The 17,262-nt window shown below is 38.0% G+C and overlaps 1 protein-coding gene across 1 annotated transcript in view; it reads left to right on the top strand.

The window, feature by feature from the left end:
* Window positions 1–17,262, top strand: part of RAD54B (RAD54 homolog B (S. cerevisiae)) — a 99,185-nt gene that overhangs the window by 7,789 nt on the left and 74,134 nt on the right. Inside the window, 2 exon segments of the mRNA XM_021706602.1 lie at window positions 2,371–2,433; window positions 2,435–2,540. Of these exon segments, the coding sequence (XP_021562277.1) occupies window positions 2,371–2,433; window positions 2,435–2,540 (169 nt within the window).

Below are 17,262 nucleotides of genomic sequence, written 5' to 3' on the forward strand. Positions count from 1 at the left end.
GACCAAAAAAAAAAAAAAAAAAAAAAAATCCAAATTGAGGGATATTATACAAAATAACTGGCCTGTATTTTTGAAATTTCAAGGCTACAAAAGATAAATAAAGGTGGAGATTAAAGGAGACTAAAGGGACATGCTGGCTAAATTTAATGTGTGATCTGGGATTGGATCCTGGTTTAGGAAACAAACTATAAAAGACATTGGGATAAGTGACAGAATTTAAATATGGTCTGTGGATTAGATAACAGTATTATGCCAATGTTAAATTCTTGATTTTGGTAATTTTGCTGTAATTATGGAAGATAGTCTTTGGAAACACACCTTGAAGTATTTGGAGACAAAGGATTAAAGTGCCATTTGATATACATGCAGAAAGGTAAAGGGGGAGAGAGGGAAAGGAAATGGTTAATGTTGGTAAAGGTATATGGGAGTACTGTTTTTGGAATGTTTCTATAAGCTTGAAATTATATCAAAATAAAATGTTGCAAAATATAACATTTATTACCTTCACTGATTGATTTACTTTAAAATCTTATCAGATGGAATTTTTTGAATGTCTGGTTACTGACCATGAAATTTATTATGATAAATATTTATACTGCTATGACAACTTTGTTATTGTGACTCGTTCTTATTTTTTAAAAATTCAAACATATATTGTGGTAGATAGAAAAATGAACTTCCAAAAATGTTCATGTCATAATCCCTAGAATCTGTGAATATGTTAACTTACATGACAAAAGGCATTCTGCTGAAGTTATTAATGTTAATAATGACCTGAGATAGAAAGACTATCCTGGATTATCTTGGTTGGCCAAATATAATCACAAGTGTCCTCTTAAGTGAAAGAGGGAAACTTAAGACTGTCAGAGAAAGAGATGTGATTAGGGATGTAGGGTCAGAGAGATGCAACCTAGCTAGATTTGACAATGGAAGAAGATGACCACACGCCAAGGAATGGGTGGCTTCTAAAAGTCTGAAAAGACGAGATGTATTTTCCCCTAGAACATCCAGAAAGGAACACAGTCCTGCTGATAAACTTGATTTAAACCCAGCCAGACCAAAATCAGTGTTCTAACAGAACTATAAAATGCTATATTTGTGTTGCTTTATGCCATTAAGTTTGTGGTAATTTGGCACTGCATCAATAACAATGGAAAACTCATACACATATAAAAATAGAGAAAATAGCATATAATGAACTGCCTTGCCCATATTGCCTGACTTCAACAATTGACAATTCATGACCAATACATACATATTTTTAAACTTTAATGAGAAAAAAAATATACTGTTGAGTTTAAGAACACTGAGTGTTTGATGTGTCAGTGGGTCAAGGGTTGGGGATACACATCAAACATATACATGCTCACAAAATTAAAAAATCAACGGCTGGCAGGATCAGCTCTTGGTTATCTCATCAGCCAGCAGCATGCTGAGGAACCCATGGCTGATGGGAAACAGACATCCAGACTCTGGCTTTATAGGGTGCCCTCCACCACTTCCACCCTTAGCAGCATGAGGTGCATCTTCCTCAGAAATTCCTCATGTTCATACCCCTGAACCAGACCTTTGGGCACATTGATCAGGTGCAAAGGGTCAGCTGCCTCCAGGATCACTGCCTGCTCCACTTTGGGTATCACACAAGCCACGGAGTTGGGGTTGAATAAAGACTCTTTAAAAAACCCAACATAGTGACATTACCACTATCACACCTAAAAAATTAGCAAGATTTAAGTGTTGATTTTAGTATTGATGAATTTAATAGGGAAAAGAGCATTTGACTATGAGAATGGCATACTATGATTGGTTTAAGTATTTTTCAGTCTTGTTTAAAATACACCATAATTATAAGTTTAATTTTTCATTCTGTCATATCTTTCAGCTTTTGATAGCATAATTTAAACTAGTTCTAAAAGCAAACAAATTGGATTTTGATTTATTTTTAAATATCTATCTTGATTTGTTTTATTTTATTTTTTTTGAGTTAGGGTCTCTGTTGCCCAGGCTGGAGTGCAGTGGTGCAATCACAGCTCATCACAGCTTTGACATCCTGGGCTTAGGAGATCCTTTGCTTCAGTCTCTTGAGCTGCTGGGACCACAGGCTTACCTGTAGCCACCACATCTGGCTAATTATTTGATTTTTTTTTTTTTTTTTTTTGTAGAAACTAGGTCTTCCTGTTTTGCCCAGACTGGTCTTGAATTCCCGAGCTCAAACAATCCTTCCCCCTTGGCCTCCCAAAGTACTGGGATTATAGGCATGAGCCACCATACGCAACTCAGTAGTTCATATTTTAAATCAGGAATCTAGTATGTAAAAATGAAGGATACTAGATTTAATTTCTGCTTTAAATATGCTTTTGTTTCTTTTAGGGTGCTGCAAACAATAACACCTTTCTCCAGTCACAAAATGATCCTAGAATATGCAGTTTAAATTCTGTCAACTGAAGAAAGTACTAGAGAAATTAATAAGAGGGATAATTGCAGTGGAAAATATTGTTTTGAAGCATGTGCAAGGGCAACATTAAATTCACCTCATACAGGTAAGACTTGCTTTTTATTGATCAGGTTTATACTTGGCCAGTTGTATTACAGTATTATTTGAATGATTATTCAAGATTATACTTGAAACTGTTGATGTATTGCCATTAGATTGTTGTCAATTCCGATTTTTTGTTATAATTTATCTTTGGTGATTGGATTAATAGCCATGTGATTGAAATGTTACACTTTATAATAGGTGTATGCTTAAGACTGTTTATTGTAAACTTATTGGTTAAATATAATCATTTCCTCAAATACCAAGATTATGTTTAAAGATTTGACTTTTTAAAAAATTCTTCTAAACATCTATTTCTTGTAGTATGAAAATCGGAGGGTTAAACTTGAAATTAGTTGTTAATTCATTATGGTCTGGAGTACTTCAAATCAGTTAGATTTGAATTGTCAAGGTATGTACTTGCACGAAAACGAAGCATTTGACAAATGCTTTCTCTGTTGAATTGAGTTAAAATAATGATTATGGTTTTTTTGTTGTGGTGGTGGTATCTGTAAGAGATCACTATTTTTCAGGTAACTAAAAAAAAAATGGTTTTCAAATTGTTTTTTTTTTTGCTTTGTGAAAGGTATCATTAAGCCTCGTTTTTCTAAATTATATTTTATTCTTTTTTTTGGTTGAATGAACAGATTCAGGAAACCGGTCCCATCTGTTGGGCTGCAGAATAGTAACTGCCATCCTTATGATACTGGTGTAAATCAACAGGGGGCCTTAAGCCCTTAACCCTTTTGGACTTTATGATAATTAATGAATTTTACCCTTGAATGGGCTTATATTTTGTTTGAGCAGAAGGAAATTTTGTATTTCCTTAACTTGTCATTATCCTAGTACTATTTAAGTGCTCCTCATAACTTTTCAACTTTTCCATAGCTGTAACTGGCATTGGCATGAGGTTGAGAAAGACTATTGGAGCTTGCATCAATTTAGGGAAGCTCTGGGCATAGCAGTTTAGCTGCTGCCCTGTTTGATTTGCTCTCCCTTCTTTCTTCCTTCCTTTTTTCCTCTTTCCTCCTATCCTTGTTAAGTGACTATCCTATTTTCCCTGGCTTTCTTCTCTACTGTTAAGCCTAAAGCAGATAATGATCCATGCATGTCTATTTCTCTTCTAATTTTGTCACCAGAAAATGACATTTAGACTGTGGAATGTAATACATTGCATATTACTGATTTTGAGCTTTATTTGTGTTCTACTATAGTTTCTCATTCTCTTCCCTGCTAAATATGAGAAGGGAGTTAAGAGTTAAGATTAATTGAAGAGGGAGTTAATTTACTCAACCTCTAATCCCTTAATCCTTTCTGATTTAGTACATTCATTGGACTGGGGAACCTGTGCCAACCTCCTGATACCCTCCTGCCTCTCATTCAGAGGGAGGTTAAATTGGGGAAAAGAGCTTTGTAAGAAACGTTTTGTTCTTTATGGTGGATTGCTGGAAAGGGATGTAGTGCATAGAAAAGCATAGAGATGAGAGACTTATATAGTATACACTTGCCTTTTGACATTCTTTTAATTCTAGATCTAATCCACCCTGAAATGTGGTACAAAAGTGTATGTCCCAGTTAAAATATGTTCCCATTTTCCCCATCACCTTTTTGTTTTGAAAAGTTCCTACATATAAAGAACATGAAAGAATAGTCCAATTAACATTCTAAATTCAACAGTTATTAACAATTTGCCTCATTTGTGTGCTTTAAAAAAATTTTTTAAAAACAATATTTATTATTGTTTACCACCTACATAGTGTGCATATGTAAAGTGGGAAGATAGCATAGGCAGATTTTCATAATTTAAATATACTACAGAAATCATCTTGCAGATACAGAGACCCTTACTGTCATCAGTCCCCACTCTGAGAAATACAAACAAACTGAAATGGAAAGTTGTTCTAGATGCTCTTGTTAACAACGATTTTATAATTTCATCAAAGGGAATGGGGTAACATGTAAATATCATTCATTTCTACGACACTTAAAAGAATGTATGAGTTCTGTTGTGTGCTCTTTCTCTTTTTGTGTATATGTACTCCCCAGCTCCCAGACCTTTGGAAAGTAAGTTGCATATATCATGCCACTTCATCTCTAACTGCTTCAGCAAGTATTTCTTAAAATGTTTTCTCCTACATAACCACACCTTGTTATTATACCAGACAAGATTAATAGGAGTTCATAATATCTAGTTTATTGTTTTTTGAGTTGGAGTCTCACTCTGTCACCAGACTGGAGTGCAGTGGCCGCTCCCGGCCACCGCAGCCTCGACCTGCTGGGCTCTGGCGATCCTTCCGTCTCAGCCTTCCAAGTAGCCAGAATTACAGGCATGTGCTACCACGCCCGGCTGATTTTTTGATTTATTGTAGAGATGAGGTCTCGCTGCCCAGGTGGGTCACGAATAGTTTATTGTTTTTTGAGTTAGGGTCTTACTCTGTCACCTAGGCTGGAGTGCGGTGCACAATTACGGCTTACCATAGCTCGACCTTCTATACTCAGGCAGTCCCGCCTCAGCCTCCCAAGTAGCTGGAACTGTAGGCACATGCTATTATGCCTGACTAATTTTTTATTTTTATATTTTGTAGTGACAATGTCTTGCTATGTTGCCCAGACTGATCTCAAACTCTTGGGCTCAAGCAATCCTCCCACCTTGGTCTCCCAAAGTGCTGGGATTGCAGGCATGAACCACTGCACCTGGTCAATATTTAGTATTGAGTTCATCATCAATATCATATTTGCTTAAGCTAGTTTAAGTTTGGTTTCTTTCTCAACCAAAAGAGGCCTGATAATTATGTTTTTTCACTTTCTTGAACTTTACTGGGCACTTTGAATCTCTTCATAATACTACATTTTTGCAGAGAATAGTACATGTATGAGAATGAAGAAGATGTAGGTCCACCACTAATGATTTCCTCCAAGTCTCAAGGTATGTGTCTTCTTCAGGGGTTGTTGTAGAAGTGCCTATTTCTGTCTAGTTTTGTCCAAGTTCCACAGCTCCTTCTCTTCATGAACAAGCCAACTCAGTACTTTTGAGGCTGCGCTTGCGAAAATCAAATCCTGGGAGAGGGGAAACATAGTGACTTGAATTGTGTGACCCACTAAAAAGATATGTTGACGTCCTAAGCCCTGTTATTTATGAATGTGACCTTATTTGGAAATAGGGTCTTTACAGATGTAATCCAGTTAAGAAGAGGTTATTACTGCATTAAGGTATACCCTAAATCCAATGGCTGGTGCCCTTTTGAGGAGAAAGAGATACAGAAACGCAGAGAGAAAAAGTCCATGTGATGATGGGCAGAGATTGGAGTAAGATGACGAACACCAAGCCTTGCTGGCAACCCCCAGAGGCTAGACAGAAGCAAGGAAGTATTCTCATTTAAAGCCTTCAGAGAGAGCATGGAGCTGCTGACACCTTGAATTTGGATTTCTGATCTCCAGACTATGAGAGAATAAACTCTGTTGTTTTAAGCCACCTAGTTTGTGATGCTTTATTTCAGCTGTCTTGGAAATTAATACAGGAAACCCTAGACCTCTTGGATATTCAGTTATACTTTCTTTAGAAAAAGAGAAAGAACGCGCACCTGTGGTTCTGGCTCCTTGGAAGACCGAGGTGGATTCTTTCTCTTTCTGATAATTTATAAGATGAGACCACATTTATGTATTTATGTACTTATTTATATATATATATTTATTTATTTATTTGAGTCAGGTTCTCATTCTGTCACCCAGGCTGAAGTGCAATGGCATAATCATGACTTATTGCAGCCTGGGATCGGCCGATCCTTCTGCCTCAGCCTTCTGAGTAGCTGGGACTACAGGTACATGCCACCATGCTCGGCTAATATATATTTTTTTTTGTAGAGACAAAATCTTACTATGTTATCTAGGCTGGAGACCACACTATCTTATGTTATGTTTTATCGATTTTTCTGACTCTCCTTCACTAAAATGTGACATACAAAGGCAGAACTTTGCTCTTGTTGAGGTTTTGAATCAAACAGTATGGATTCAAAACATTTTATGATTGAATGAAGAAATCTTGAAAATCTTGTAGTTTTCTGTGGTTGAGTCCCTTGGCTAACTCTTGTGACATCACTAGGCTTCAGAGAAGTCAAGTATTTAAGAAAAGGCTACTGGAACATAGTTTGCAAATTTTGGTAATATTTGATGGAATAGCTTCAGAAGTGTTTGGGATACAAAAGTCGCCTAATGGGTAGGTGATGAATGGAAACAGGCAGATGGAGGAAGTGAATGCAGATAAAGTGTATACATGAAGTATCTGAGTAAATAGAGAAGTTTGGTTGTGAGGAGGAGGAGTAGGATCTTCAGAGATGGCAGGGTACCAGAAAGGTTTGTTTTTGTTTGTTTTTTAAGAGCATATGTTACAGGCTGAAGGGAAGAGGTAGTGAAGAGTGGAAGATTAAAGATATGACAAGGCACCAGTTGCTGTGGCTCACACCAGTAATTCCAGCACTTTGGGAGGCGGAGGTGAGAGGATTGCCTAGGGGTTTGAGATCAGCCTGGATAACTTGGCGAGATCTTGTCTCTACAATAAGTCAAAAAATTAGCCGGGTGTGGTAATGCGCACCTGTGGTTCCAGCTATTTGGAAGGCTGAGGCGGAGGGATCACCTGAGCCGAGCAGGTTCAGGCTGTGGAGGCTGTGAGTGTGCTACCGTACTTCAGCCTGGGTGACAGAGTGAGACTCTTACTCAAAAAAAAATAAAGAAGAAGAAGAATATGACAAGAAAGTGATGAAATCTTTCCCTGGTGGAGAGATTAGGTAAGTATTTTTCAAGTGGATCTTAGGTCTTTGAAGATGGTTGGATATAGTCTCAGGAGTTTATATATTCTCAGAGAGGTTAGGATTTTGTGTCTTCTTTTAAATGATTTTGAATAAAAGTATATACATGTGATAGATCTTCTGGATGGCCACATTATAATTGAGTACTATTGTAAGATTTCAAGCCTGTAGATGAGAACAGGTAGACAGAATGTGTGAGTGGCCTACTCTTAGCAAATGAAGGTTTCCCATATTCAAATAGGGATGGTGAAAGAATGAGCCATCACATTCTCTATTGGAGAAAAGATTTGTTGAACACGAAAGACCTGTGTCAAATCTGTTGGCATTATATTTATATTAGACTTAGCAGTTTAATTTCAGCAAAATATCACTATCAAATTAGTATGTTTTTTTTATTTTGCTGGTTTTATTTATACTTAATTCATAGTTATGTTTGATTTTAACCAAGATAAAATAAACATAACATAAAATTCACCATTCTAACCATTTTAAAGCATATGATGTAGTGACATTTAGCGTATTTACAGTGTTTTGCATTTGTCACTTTTATCTAGTTCCAGAACGTTTTTATTTCTCTAAAAAGAAGCACCAGACCAATTAGCAGTCACTCTCCTTTCTCTCTTTTCTTACTAGCCCCTGGCACCACTAATCTGCTGTTTCTATGGATTTACCTATTATGGATATATCATAAGAAAAGAATCATACCATATTTATTCCTTTATGTCTTAAAAAAATAGGTAATGCATGCGCATAGTATAGAATTCAGAAGGCAAGAAGAATAAAGTAAAATGTTTCCCTTTCCTGATTTCTGGCCGTCTTGTTCCCTTCACCAGAGACAACCAGTTACCAGTTTTTGTACCTTTTTTGAAGTATTCTATGTATTTGAAAACATATTTGTATATATATATATTTTCTCCATGTACATGATTGTTCATTAGCTGCATTGTTTTATACATTGCATTTTTACTGCAACAGTATATCATTGAAATCTTTTTATCAGTACATGTAGAACTAACTTATTCTTTTAAAAAGCTAGTTCCATTGTGTGGATGTGCCAGATGTACTTAACTAACGCCTTATTAATGAATATTTAAGTTATTGCAAACAAAGCTACAATGAATTTCTATATATGTTTATATATATATATATGTCCACAGGATAAATACCTTGGAGTAGGATGCTCATGACAGGTTATGTATATTTATCATTTTGATGGATAACGATAAATTATCTTTTTCAGAGGTTAGTACAGGTTTATATTTCCACCGGCAATGCATGAGCAATGTACTTATCTTTTTTTTTTTTTTTGAGTTAGAGTCTCACTCTGTCGCCCAGACTGGAGTGCAGTGGCCGTTCCCGGCCACGGCAGCCTCCCTGCTGGGCTCCGGCGATCCTTCCGCCTCAGCCTTCCGAGTAGCCGGAATTACAGGTGCGCGCTACCACGCCCGGCTAATTTTTTTTGATTTTTATTGTAGAGATGAGGTCTCGCCTGCCCAGGCGGGTCTCGAACCCGCGGGCTCAGGTAATCCACTCACCTCAGCCTCCCAAAGGCGCGGGATTACAGGCTGAGCCACCGAGCCCAGCGACTTTTATTTCTTTATGTAACAACCTCAGACATAACTGTAAGGAATATCCAAAGGCACTGTGTTTTTTTCCTTATAGAAAATTAAGAAGTGAAGATGTCATTCTTTGTCCTTTAAAGTTCTTTTATGAAGATTTGGGTCAGGGAATAAATAGGTTTTATGATTTTTTTGGGAGTGTGCAACATTGTTTTCTAGTCCAGATTATTGGACAGTGTCAGTAGTCCAGTCTGCTAAAGAGAGGAAACATGATAGCTGTATCTCTGCCTCTTTAAAAAAAAAAAACACCATTGAAGATAATTCTCCCTTAACTAATTTGCCTTTAGTTCTCAGGATAAAGAAGGGCTTTTGAGGAAGCGTACACACTGGGACTATTCTTTTGAATTCCTGCCTTGGATGGAAGTGAATAAATTTTCTCAACTCTATCAAGCTAGTAAAAAAAGATCCTGGTCATCTGAATATTGACCCTGTCAGATGCTTCCTTCCAAATCATTTTGAAGCATGTTTGAAACTATTTAAGTATTTATTAACCAGGGCCATTTCCAGGAGGGTATTATTAAATTCTCTCCTGAGTATATGCATTGTCTACTTATTTTCTAAGATGAGGCACTCATGGGAAGAGGCAACAATCAGATATATGGCTATTGAACAGCAGTTTTTTAAAGTTTATTTTTATTTTTCTATGGGACGCTTCATAAATTTGCCTGTCATCTTTATCCATGCACCATGCTAATCTTTGTATTGTTCTAATTTTAGTATATGTGCTACTGAAGCTTGCACAGGTAATTCTTAACACGGGATCTAGAGGGTTATGTTGTGTATATGTAGGGAAGGGTATGGTGTAAGACTTAAAACTAAGGCTCAATTTTTTAAAAAGTAAATTTTGATACATTTTATTGTGCATATTTGAGGTTTACGATGTTATGTTATGGAATACATACACACAATAAAATGGTAATAGTAAGCAAATAGTGAAGCAAATTAACATATCATCACACATTTTGTTGGGTGTGTGACAAGAGCAGCTGAAATCTACTTATATAACAAAATTCCTAATAGAATACGATTTTATTAACTATAACCCTCATGTTGTACATTATATCCCTAGATTTGTTCATTCTCCATATTTGCTGCTTTGTATCCTTTGACGTATATCTCCCCATTTCTCCTGCAAACACTGTTGTTTTTTTTTTATCTCTGTATATGAGTATTTGACCTTTTTTCTCAAGATTCCACATATAAGTGAAGTACACTTTTTTTTTTCTATCTGGTTTATTTCACTTAGCATAATGCCCTCCACATCCATCCCCTTGTGGCAAATGGTAAGGTCTGCTTTTTATTTATTTATTTTTATTTTTATATTTTGAGTTAGACTCTTACGGCCACCGCAGCCTTGACCTATTGGGCTTAGGTGATCCTTCTACCTCAGCCTTTCAAATAGCTGGAACTATAGGCATGTGCCACCATACCTGGCTAATTTTTTGATTTATTGTAGAGATGAGGTCTCGCCAAGTTGCCCAGGCTGGTCTCTAATCCGTGGACTCAGGCTGTCCTCTCACCTTGACCTCCCGGAGTGCTGGAATTATAGGCATGAACCACTGTGCCCGACCAGGGTCTGCTTTTTAAAGGTTGAATAATATTTAATTATATATAAATATAACACATTTTCAATCCATTTATCTGCCAGTGGACACATAGGTTGTTTTTATATCTTGGCTATTGTGAATAATGCTGCCATGAACATGGAAATGCAGATCTTTGTGAAGTGGTGATTTCATCTCCTTTGCGTATATGCTCAGAAGAGGAATTGCTGGGCCATATGGTAGTTCTATTTTTAATTTCTTTAAGAACCTCCATACTGTTTTTTATAATGGCTGCAGCAGTCTTCATTCCCACTAATAGTATACAGGTTTCTATTTTTCCATACTTTTGCCAACATTTGTTATCTCTTTGTCTATTTGATAATAGCCATTCTAACAGGTGTGAGGTGATACTCCATAGTGGTTATGGGCTGTGTTTCCTTAACTAGTGATGTTGAATATTTTTTCATAAAACTATTGACCATTTTTATGTGTTTTTTGGAGAAATTTCTGTTCAGGTCCTTTGCTGATTTTTTAATTGGTTATTTCTTTTTTTGGGGGGTGTTGGAGTCTCACTTTGTCACTCAGGCAGGAGTGCAGTGGCACGTTCACCTGCTGGGCTCAGGTGATCTTTCCGCCTCAGCCTTCCAAGTAGCTGGAACTACAGGCATGCACCACCACGCCTGTCTAATTTTTTGGTTTATATTGTGGAGATGAGTTCTCGCCAAGTTGCCCAGGGTGGTCTAGAACCCGTGGGCTCAGGCAGTTCTCTCACCTCGGATTATAGGCATGAGCCACTGCACCTGGTGGTTATTTCTTTTTAAGGCTAAATGTTATGTGCTGTCTTGACATCTGGTTAAATCAAGAGAACTTTGAATGGACTAACTGCAAATTCCTTTCCCCACTTTACTCCCATGGAAAGGTTTCCTAGCTTAATAAAGGGATCAGGTGCAGTTTCTACTTATTCCTGGGCAGCAGGTTTCCGTTTCCTGCCAGCCACAAAAGTATTAAAACAAGCAGTCATATCCTCCTACAGGAGTCAGGGGGCACCTCACCCTCTAATACTACAAAGTCTTTCTTCCACAGCCCCTGATTGTTCGCAAGTGCAATTCCTGTGTGACCATCTGTCAGTCGGGTATTCTCTCACAGACTATGAATATATATGGCTAATTAACTGCTATTGAATGCACCTGTTCAGTGCCAGGTGTCATGTGATTGTCCACTCCCATAACTCTAGAGCAGGAGTCCCTTCACACCTACAGGGTAAATAGGAGGCAATTAAAACAGAGGGGAAAATACACACATGCATTTTTCTAAGGAGAGGGGCCACAGGTTTACTGAGTATCCTAAATAGTCCTGTAACTCTTGCCATCCCTCTCCATTAGGCAGTATAAACTTTGTGAGATATATTCCCTAAGCTGTCTTTTGGAATATGTTTCATTCCCTGGCATGTAATTTGGTCTAAGACTTCATCACTTATTTGGATTGGATGAAAATGGGAGTATTCCTCTTTGAGCAGAGTTTTAATCTGGGAATCGGCTTTATGCTTTTGGGATGGCCAGTGTACACTAATTGAAATAATAATGGCATTCAGCCTCAATTTTTGGTGAACTAACTGTCCTCATAGCTTGTGTCTCATTAGAATCCTTACTTAAAAACAAAATGTCAGAGAAATTGTGGATTTAAGCAAGGTAAAATAGGCAAGTAGGATGAGCATGTTGATGAAGAACCAAACTCTGTAAAATTTAAAGAGCTTTATTATTCTTAGCCAAATATGAGTGGCTTAGGTCTGTGGCAAAGTCTCAAGAGGTCCTGACAACATGTACCCAAAATGGTTGAATTATAGCTTGGTTTCATACATTTTTAGGGAGACAGAAGTTACAGGCGAAACATAAATCAATGCGTGAGAGGTTTACTTTGGTTGGGCTCAGAAAGCAGGGGGTGGGGCGGGGAGGGGTGCGAGGACTGTGTTTACAAGTCATAGATGGACTCAGAGATTTTCTTACTGACAGTTGGTAGAAAGAGTTAAGCTCTGTCAAGAATTTGAAGTCAGAAAAATAAATGCTTGAGTTAAGATGTGGGGAGTTGTGGAAACCAAGGTTCTTGTTATGTAGATGAAGCCTCCAAGTAGCAGACTTCAGAGGGAATAGGTGGTTAAAGTTTTAAAAAGTGTTCTCTACAGATGCAAATTTCCCCAGGAGAAGGCTTTGCAAGATCATTTTAAATAAAGCATATTTTGGGATAAAGTATTTTTATTTCCTTTAGGGCCTGCTATCTGTCATGTGATCCTATATCAGAATCAGGTTGGAACTTGGTATCTTATTGCCAGTCTGTTTTGTCAGTATTATGATTTCTGTTTTAATGTTAATGTTGGTCAGTTGTGCCTAAAACTCCACAAGGGAGGAGGCATAATGAGGCACGTCCAACCTCCTTTTCCTTCATTGCCTGGATTTTAATTTTTCAGGTTTTCCTTGGCCAACAGTGGGACCATTCAGTCAGTCGGGCCATAACATTTTCTTTTTGGTTTACAAGGACAACAGAAAAAAAAAATAACCAAAAAGAGTATTTTGTATACTTGCTAGTATACTTTTGGTGCAAGTATCAATAAAAATATTGCCTTATGTAATTGAACGGTTTTTTTGTAACTGGAAATTCTGGGCTTCAGGGCTGACTGGTTTTGTAGTTTAAAGGATATCATCATAAGTTCAGTTTCTTTCTCTTTTTTCCATCCGTCATCTACATTTTTAGACTGGCTACCCTCATGTTAAATGATAGATCCCAGCAACCATTGTGGCCGCATGCTTTCTTTTTCTCATCTATCTGATGACAGACAGATGATTCAGAATCACTCAATACAATTTCTCAACTTCATGTTGATACTGGGCCACTTTTCTGTGACCAAGGGGTTTTGTAACCTCAGAATTAACTTGCCACTATGAAGAATAATCCTTACCAGTTTCTGAGAATCCCCGAAATGCCAATCATGCACATACCTTTTTTCTCCTTCCTTGGAAGTAGTAGGAGTCACTTTATCCAAATTTCTCAGCTGCTGCACAATGAAGGAGCAGTGGAATGAATGTTGTGAGACACCACCAACAACCATTATGTTAATGACACCGATAAAATGATTAAGTGAAAGAATGGCTAAAATACAAGAGTAGCTTAGCAATGTTTTTTGGTATAAACATTTAGTTAAAGACGACGTTTCTCCCAACCAGGCAGAGTCTGAAGCAGTCTCTTTAGCTCAACATATTTTTACATGAAGGACAAGACTTGGCCAAAGAGAGTCCCTTAATGGATGACTGGGCTATTCTGTGAGGATGTATGTGAATTTATATTGTGTGGAGTAGGTCTGTGATTTATATAGCATAGGTGGCGTAAATTTGAATTTTGACTCCCTCAGTTCTAGAAGGGTTTCCAGGGTCCCTGAATCCTAGTTTTGATTGTCTTGACTGCTTAACATCACAATATCACCACCAAAGCACAGTGATGAAGTGTGAGATTTTTAAATGCTGTAACTTAGAATATTTTAGGGTTTGGATTTACCCTAGTTTTTGCCCTATTTTTATGTGGCAGATGTTTTTTAAGTCTCGTCTTCCTCTCTTGTTGCATTGTGATTATATCAAATATAATCTTATGTGCCTCTTCAGATTCCCTTTGCACCATCTGCCTCATGAACTACCCTGCTACCACTGGAGGCCAGCCAGTTGCTGCACCTGAGCAATGAGGGCCCTACTTCTTGGTGGCCACCGCCAAGCCAAGCTTATGAAACGTATTCTGGGAGGGTCTGGCTCCTCTTACAACTTATAATCTTGGATATAATACCATACTACCAGCTTGTAGTTGCACCCAGAGCATCTGTGGAGGCTGGATGACACAAAATGGAAGTGCAATGTAGTTCACCTAGTGGGATAAACTTTGACTAATGGGAAATAGGAGACAGGAGGGAATCTGCCAGGTAAATTCTTTTCCTCATAGACTGCTGTGATGCATGGCTGTTTTTTTTTTAAGTCTATCAAGAGATATTCCAAAGAGAGCACTAAGTGGATGTATTTGCCAAGTGACTTACTGTATTTTTTTTTATAACTTGTAAAATGGTAACCAGCCCTTTGCATTACTTTATATAGTTCCTTACCTAAGTTTGCCTTTTCTTTACCCTTGATGCCCTGTGTATGCACCTCCCAAATAAAGCACAATCAAGCTGTGTTTGCAAGAGAACTGTGCTAAGACAAAGATTTCCTTCTCTTGGTGGGACTATCTCCTAAAATAGAGAAATAATTTCAGTAGTCATAGTGCTCTTTTTGCCTTTAAAAAAAGCTATGGAAAAAAAAAAACCCACATCTACCTCACAATTATTCCTTATTAGTACCTCTAATTATCTAAATTTTATTTTAGAAATGTGTTCAAACTTTACACTTTTTTTTTTTTTTGTGTTGGAGTCTCACTCCGTCGCCCAGACTGGAGTGCAGTGGCCGCTCCCGGCCACCGCAGCCTCGACCTGCTGGGCTCCCGCGATCCTTCCGCCCCAGCCTTCCAAGTAGCCGGAATTACAGGCATGCGCTACCACGCCCGGCTGATTTTTTGTTTTATTGTAGAGATGAGGTCTTGCTGCCCAGGCGGGTCTCGAACCCGTGGGCTCAGGCAATCCACTCACCTCAGCCTCCCAAAGGTGTGGAATTACAGGCTGAGCTACTGAGCCCGACCCAAACTTTACACATTTTTAATGGGTAAAGAGTTTAAAATATACTGCTATATTTTCCTTTTAAGGATAAATTTTTAACATTATGTTAATTTAAAAATACATAAACAGAAAAATTTTACATTGAACACCCATAAGTCTACCACCTTGAATCTTCAATGAAAATTTTATTATATTTCCTTTATTACACATCTGTTTTTCTATCCATGAGTCTATATTAATTTTTAAAAATGAATTCTAAAGTTGCAGATATCAATACATTTTTCCTCAAAATAATGCATAGCATTCATTAAGATTAACTGTAAATATAATATGCCATAAAAATATCTAAAATAGTACGGATACAACTAAGCTCTTATTGACGTGAGTGGTGTGTTTCAAATAAATGGCATGCAGTATATATACACCTACAGCTTTTTTAACACTAGTGAATTTATAAACCCATGACGTGGTGAAGTGGTAAAAACAGATTTTATTCAATAACTACTGACAGTAAGGGAAATAACAGTTCCATTTTGATTTGTGGTGACTGGGCCTTTTAAATGAAGAATGAGGGAGAAGGGAACTACTGGGGGATCAAGCAGAGTCAGAGAAGTGAAAACATACAAAGGGGCAGTGCTATGGTTTACATATCTTATTCCTCTCTAAGTTTATATGTGGACATCCTAACCTGCAAGGTGGTGGCATTAGGGCACAGGATCTTTGGGGAGGTGATTAGGTCATAAGAGCAGAGTCATCATGAATGAGATTAGTGCCCATTCATGAAATAGGCCCAAGAGAGCTTCCTTGCTCTCTCTACCATGTGAAAACACAACGACAAGGCGACATCTAAGAACGAGGAAACAGGCCCTCATCAGATACCACCTCTGCCAGTTCCTTGGTCTTGGACTTTCCAGCCTCCAGAACTGTGAGAAATAAGCTGATGTGTTTTATAAACCACCCATTTTCTGATACTTTTTTTTTTTAAAGTTTTCAAACAAAGTTTATTAGAGAAGGAAAGAGGCTAGATAGAGAGACATGCCAGAGCCAGCATGCATTTTCTGATACTTTGTTATAGCAGTCCTGGACTAAAACAGTTACTGTAAATGGGAGTAAGTCAACTGTGTCTGCTAGCTGGCAGTTATCAAAATTAGGATTCTGTCCTCCCTGAGAGACTGGGGCACAGAGTTCCTATTCTTCCTGATGATTACATTTCAAAGGAATGGGTTTCAAGTCCTGAGGAAAGACTCTACTGAGCTGTAGTAGACACATATACATCTCAAAGGGACAGAGGAAGCATTCACAATTGTAAAACCTTTTTAGTTTAGTGCTAAGAAAGGAAGGTCAAGTGTTGGCTAGAACAAGCAAAAAGTTGTTTTAATAGTCCTGTATTTCTCCACACTGGAGCTCAAAAGGGTGCTGGGTCATTCCAAGGCTGGGTTAGGGAGCAGTGGCAGGGGCTAGGCTACTAGAATCCTGCTGGGTGGGGGATGAGGGGGGTAAGGCTCTGAATGCAACGGTTGGATGGAGTCGCAGTTTGCCAAGAGTTCTTTACAGTTTAGTATGCCTTGGATATTTTTGTTTTCATTGTAGACCTACCTCATTCTTTTTAATTGCTATAGAATATATAATGGTATGAATGCATCATTGTTTATTTAGGTTGTTAGTTTTTTTTTTTACTATTAAAAACAATACTGCAGTGAACATCCTTGTACATATGGTCTTGTGAACATATGTGAGTATTTCTCAGGAGTTGTCAGATGTGTTTGCATTACAGTTTAATATGGTTTGCCAAATTGCCTTTCAAAATGACTGCTATCATTAGTGTCTAAAAAATTTTATTTTTCAGCCAGGCTCGGTGGCTCAGCCTGTAATCCTGCGCCTTTGGGAGGCTGAGGTGAGTGGATTGCCTGAGCCCGCGGGTTCGAGACCCGCCTGGGCAACTTGGCGAGACCTCATCTCTACAATAAAGCAAAAGTTAGCCGGGTGTGGTAGCGCACGCCTGTAATTCCAGCTATTGGAAGGCTGAGGCGGAAGGATCGCCGGAGCCCAGCAGGTCGAGGCTGCGGTGGCCAGGAGCAGCCAC

The sequence above is a fragment of the Carlito syrichta genome, unplaced genomic scaffold (assembly GCF_000164805.1).
Source record: "Carlito syrichta isolate Samal-C Ts95f unplaced genomic scaffold, Tarsius_syrichta-2.0.1 Scaffold315806, whole genome shotgun sequence".
NCBI lineage: Eukaryota > Metazoa > Chordata > Mammalia > Primates > Tarsiidae > Carlito > Carlito syrichta.